This window comes from Chinchilla lanigera, unplaced genomic scaffold (genome assembly GCF_000276665.1).
Source record: "Chinchilla lanigera isolate Chin_1 unplaced genomic scaffold, ChiLan1.0 scaffold00012, whole genome shotgun sequence".
NCBI classification, from domain to species: domain Eukaryota; kingdom Metazoa; phylum Chordata; class Mammalia; order Rodentia; family Chinchillidae; genus Chinchilla; species Chinchilla lanigera.
In genome coordinates this window covers 22,863,142-22,868,517 of record NW_004955413.1, presented here as the reverse complement: position 1 = coordinate 22,868,517, position 5,376 = coordinate 22,863,142, and the positions used below count along the sequence as shown (strand labels likewise).

The 5,376-nt window shown below is 49.4% G+C and overlaps 1 protein-coding gene across 1 annotated transcript; it reads left to right on the top strand.

Annotated features, from left to right (window-relative positions):
• Positions 1-4,458, top strand: LOC102007537 (apolipoprotein L3-like). The gene is given in 3 exon segments (XM_013511300.1): positions 1-22; positions 91-208; positions 3,109-4,458. Coding segments are annotated over 3 exon segments (993 nt in total). The 3' UTR covers positions 3,962-4,458.
• The last annotated feature ends 918 nt before the right edge of the window (positions 4,459-5,376 follow it).

Here is a 5,376-nt window from a genome sequence, read left to right as displayed (position 1 = left end):
ATGGTCCTCTGGGGTGTTCAGGGTGCCCCTTCTCCACAGTCCCTGACAGCCATGATCTCCATGTCATTCCCTGGCAGTGAGTGGCCTCAGGGTTCAGGGACAGGGCATCCACCGTGGGCAGCTCCCTGCTGCCGACTGTGCATTACGAGGCCCCTGCTGGTCCCTTCGCCACGCTCTGCCTTAGTTTCTTCATTCTTCAAGTGTCCTTGTAAGAAAAGTAGGCTAGTGCGTGAAAGTGCTGAGCATGTGGCTGGCACACAGCAGGGCTCAAGAGAAGGTAGGAAGGAAACTGTGAGAGGGCAGGAGGGAGAGAGCAGGGCTGAGCCTGCTCCTTGCAGTTGGGAGGCAGGGAGGACTTGTTGAGAAAGTCATATAGATATAGACCTCATCAGGGTGTTTGTGGAATTCTGGCTGAGGCCATTTACCTTTGCATCTGAGGAATTGTACCAACACAACAGGACACTTATTTTTGTGGTATTTTTGAGAAAGCCACTTGTGATTTTTGTAGTCCAGGCTGCCCTTGAACTCCTATGTTGCCCAGTCTGTCATCAAACTGGCCATCCTCCTGCTTCAGCCTCCTGAGTGCTCGGAGGGCTGGTGTGTACAACTGTCCTGGGCCAGGATGCAGAGGGCCCACCGTGGAGTAGGATAGAGCTGGGTGGACCCTGGCTGACTGTCAGCTACAGGGCTGCAGGCTGATGCCTGGGACACCAGGATTGTGATGTGTTCTGTGGGAGCAGAGATTCAATCTAATGAGACTGTAGTGAGCTGGGAGTCAGAGGGGGAAGACAGCTTCCCAGAGGCCCACAGCAACCTGTGACAGGCTCAGAGCCAGGGCTGGGGAATGAGCAGACGGGGTCTGGGATGGAGCAGTAATAAGAAGCCTGGGGCTGCAGGGCTGGACAGAGTGAGAGAAGGCAGGTGCTGAAGGCTCAAAGCATGGGGAATCCTGGCCCAGCAGAGGACACAGTCGGCGAGGGCTTGTTTCTTGCCTTTGTTGGGACCCATCCCAGATAGCTCAGAGGGCTGTGGGGGTGGGTGCTTGTCTCTTCCAAGTACTCCTGGTCACCGGGGAGTTCTCTGCTCTTAATTGGGGACCCTCTTCTATTCACACAGAGTAGCCCTGACCATCGGGAAGCAGTGGCTGAGTGACAGAGTCCTCAGGTAGAATGGTTGGCAGCTTTGTGTAGTGTGCAAGTCTGAGGACACTGAGAGTCCCCAGCACAGCGGGACTTCCTCTATTATGATGCTCAGTTTCAGGGTTCTCAGGCTAAAGATGCAGAGATGGGTCTCAAGGTCTCCCAATTCACTGCACACGGCCTTTGCACAAACTCATGAGAAGGGTCCCTGGCTAAGGTGTCATTTTGGCTCACAACATCAACAGAAATGTCCTAGTGATGGGGTCGGGTGTGTATGTGAGCTGTAGGGTAGGTAGAGAGGATGCATCCAGGGTGAACTGCCGGGTCTCCTCCTTCCCAATCAGTTGAGGCTGCAGCTGGATCCATCGACCTTCAGCTCTAAGTGCAAAGGGCATCAGACATTGGAATAGAGTGGGTTTGAGGCCAACTGAGCTTTTTGATCTCTTTTGCCTCAGAGGATTTACTTTTTATAACCTATTACTCAGAGTGAACCAAACTGCAAAGCCCAATGGCACAGTCTCCCAGACCAGCCTTATTTTTGACATCATTGAAAAATGTGAGAATTTGCTGAAACCCATGCAGGTGTGACAGTTCACTAGAGGGACTCAGAGAATCACTGCAGATGTTTATCACACACTTACAGTGTATCAGGGAGAGGCCCAGGGTAAAACTTGTCATAGAAACAGTTCCAGAGTGCAGAATCCGGCAGGTGTCAAGCACAAAGCTTGCATTTTCCGAGGACACGGTGCGCTCCCACGTGTGATGCACGACATTCACAAGGGGATGCTGGGCTGCAAGGCTCAGCCTGTGAGGGAAACATCACCCTGATGCATGGCTGAGCAAGTGCTGGATGCACTGGAAAGCCCAGGTCAAAGCCCACTGGAAAAGAGGGTCAGAAGATCCTAACAATGTTTTGGTCCTGCCTTCTTTTCCAGACTTCAGGGCTGACCTGAAGTTTACCTGCTCCTGGAGGTCAATCCTTTTAGTCTGCAGTCTCTCTGGATGCCAGAAATGATCCCAAAGCCCCTATGATCCTTCACATAGTAAGGATGAGCATCCATTATAGGAAATCCCTGGGATAAGGAGTGTTTTCCATGATAGATGTTTTCTGATTTTGCAACATTTGCTGATACATTAAGAGATAGCTTGGAAATATGACTCCAAAAAACATGAAATTCAATTATGTTTTTCTACACCTTGTGTGGGTGGAATGCATGTAATTTTATGCAATCTTTCAGCATGATTGTGCTTTGACGGTGACCCATCCCTTGGGTCAGGCATGGAACGTTCTACTTGTGGCATTATGTCCATGTCTGTGCTCAAAAGGTTTCAGATTTTGGTGTTTTTCAGATTTATGTTTTTGGAGTAGGAATGCTCAGCCACTGTATTCCCTGGGAAACATGGACACATCTAACATTCAGGAATTCCAGGGACCCACAGATCACAGCCTTGTAGCTGATGCAAAGTGCAGGTTTCCTTTTGATAAAGGTTTACTCCTCACTATGCATTAATACTCTCTAAACTAAGGCTCTCCCCACTATTGTTCCAATTCTCTGTGTTCATATAAGAGTTCCTGCTGCACAAATACGATGCTCATCACGGCGCTGACCTTGCATGAGATGGTGCTTTATCACATACTCACCATTAAAGAGCATAGGAAAATGATGTACGGTCATGGACCCCATCATGAAATAATGATATCCAAAACATGTTTCTATCTGAGAGGAAAGTTCTGTGCATCTGTGTAATTCTTTTTCAGCTGGTTATAATGAACCTTTGTCATGCATGCAAGATAGACCTTACAGAACCCATTTTCCAAATAGACAAACTGCCTTTTCTCTCTCTTTTTTTTTTGGTACTGGGAATTGAACTCAGGACCTTGTGCTTGCCAGGCAGGCACTTGTGCCACTGAGCTATATTCCCAGCCCCCAAACTGCTTTTCTTAACCCCTTGACCTTTACTGTTCCAGGGAGGAGGCAGATGCTCTGCGTGAGGCTCTGACTGAGCTTGAAGCAGACAGTGATGAAGACCTTCAGGTGAAGGAGGGGTTCTTGAATGCATTTCCTCATGTGAAAAAGGAGCTGGAGGAGGGCATAGCCAAGCTCTACGCCCTTGCAGAGAAGGTTGACCAGGTGCACAAGGACTGCACCATCACCAACGTGGTGGCCAGCTCCAGCGGTGCTGTCTCTGGCATCCTCACCATCCTTGGCCTGGCTCTGGCACCTGTGACAGCAGGTGGCAGTCTGTTGCTGTCAGCCACTGGAATGGGGCTGGGGGCAGCTGCTGCTGTGACTGGTGTTTCTGCGAGCATCGTAGACCACTCAAACAAGTTGTCAGCACAAGCTGAAGCCAGACGCCTGCTGTCAAGCAGCATCGACACAGAGAAAGAGGTTCTACAGGTTGTGGGGAAGGCCAAGGTCAAAGTTTTTTCTGCATCCAAGAAGTGTGGGGAAGACTTGCAAGGCATTGAGAAGAACTTCCGTGCCATTCAGGTGGCAAAGTCCAACCCTTGGTTACTAGCCAGTGCCAACCGCTTCATGAGAACTGGGAAAATCACAGCCTGAAGTGGGAAGCAGGTGCAGAGAACCCTTGGAGACACCGTTCTAGCAATGTTGAAAGGTGCCCAAATCATGGATGCAGTAACTGCAGGTGTCTTCCTTCTGATGGATGTGCACAGCCTTGTGCAAGACTCACTGCATTTGAATGAGGGGGCAAAGACAGAATCAGCTGCGGAGCTGAGGCAGCAGGCTCAGGATCTGGAGAGGAAGCTGGAGGAGCTCATCCAGATCCAGGAGCATTTGCAGTTGGACCTGACTAAGTGATGGAGGCCTGAAGCAGTGCAGAGCTCAGGGCCCAGGTGCATTTCAAGCACATGAACAAAGGCAGGAAGTGCTGCAGAGGGGAAAAGAGGGTGAGATCAAGTCTATGCAACTGGGTGTTCAGGAACTGTGCATTTCTGTGGCTGAGCCCAAGCAGGGAGGGGTTAATGTGGATGAAATGGATTAAAGAGAAGGCAGGGCCCTGGGGTCTGACATAAGGGAGAAGCAGTGACTAAAGAGTGTGGGAGATAGGAGGAGAGAGTTCCTTTTGTCATAAGGATTCTCTGGTGACCTGGATAGAAGCAGCTGCAGGAAGAAGCAGTGGGAATTTTGGGCAAACACAAGAGCAGAAGTTGGGAGTGGCACAGTTAGAACTGTTTGGATACGGGAGAAGAAACAGCACTCTACTTCCCACATTTTGCACAATCTGACACCCAGCAACAGAGCAGTCTACCCTTCATGACCTGAATCTCTTTCTTTCCAGTGTCAATAAATGCTTATCTCTGTCAGGCAGTGAGTTTATGATGATTATGTTGATGATGACCATGATGATGATGGTGGTGGTGGTTGTGATATTGGTGATGATGTTGGGGGTGATAGTGGTGATCATGGTGCTGCTGATGGTGGTGGGCGATAGGGAGAGATGACAGTAGAGCTGGTGGAGCTCTTCACGCATGGGCAGCTCAGCAGAGTTGAGAACCAATCAGGGACGCTGGTGGTGTGGGGAAAAAAAAATCAGTGAGACCTGAAGAGAATCTGCGCCTCTGAACCTCACTGTTCTTATCCTTTGGGGAAGGCTATGCGGGACAGGAGGTATCTCTGATCTCTCTCTCCATCCTGTGTTAATGTCTACAGACTTTGCTTTAATAACTATTTCTTATTGTTTCGGAAAAATTGGATTTCAATTAACCAATGTCCCAAGGCATAAATTGCCATGAGGCCAAGGAAAAAGATGCAGGATTACAGAGTCTATTCATTATTGGGAACGTAGGGACAGAGTCTTGGCCAAGGGCAGCAGCAAGCCCAGTGCATTTCACTACTTGGGGCAGACAGAGGTGCTGACACAATAGTCAGGACAGAAGTAACTTCACCCAAGGCAGACTACACCTTGTTTTACCTCAACAAAACAACAAAAACTTGAGAAGATACATTCTTGCACTGATATTGCTGCGATCTGAGCATAAAGTCGCACAGCCACTGTAAGGATTGTGTGTAGCTATGGTATACTGTGGAGGGAAAATAGGTAAGGGTTACTCAGGAGGGATCATATTGGTTACATGACAGATTGGGTCAGGATGGTCCCCATAGTGACACACTGAGCCTTCACTGTCCTGGCTGACTGCCTCAACTGTGAACCCTTTGCCCAATCTCCTTTCCTTATGAACCTTCTCCCAGGGTGAGCATTCCTGCTCACTCAC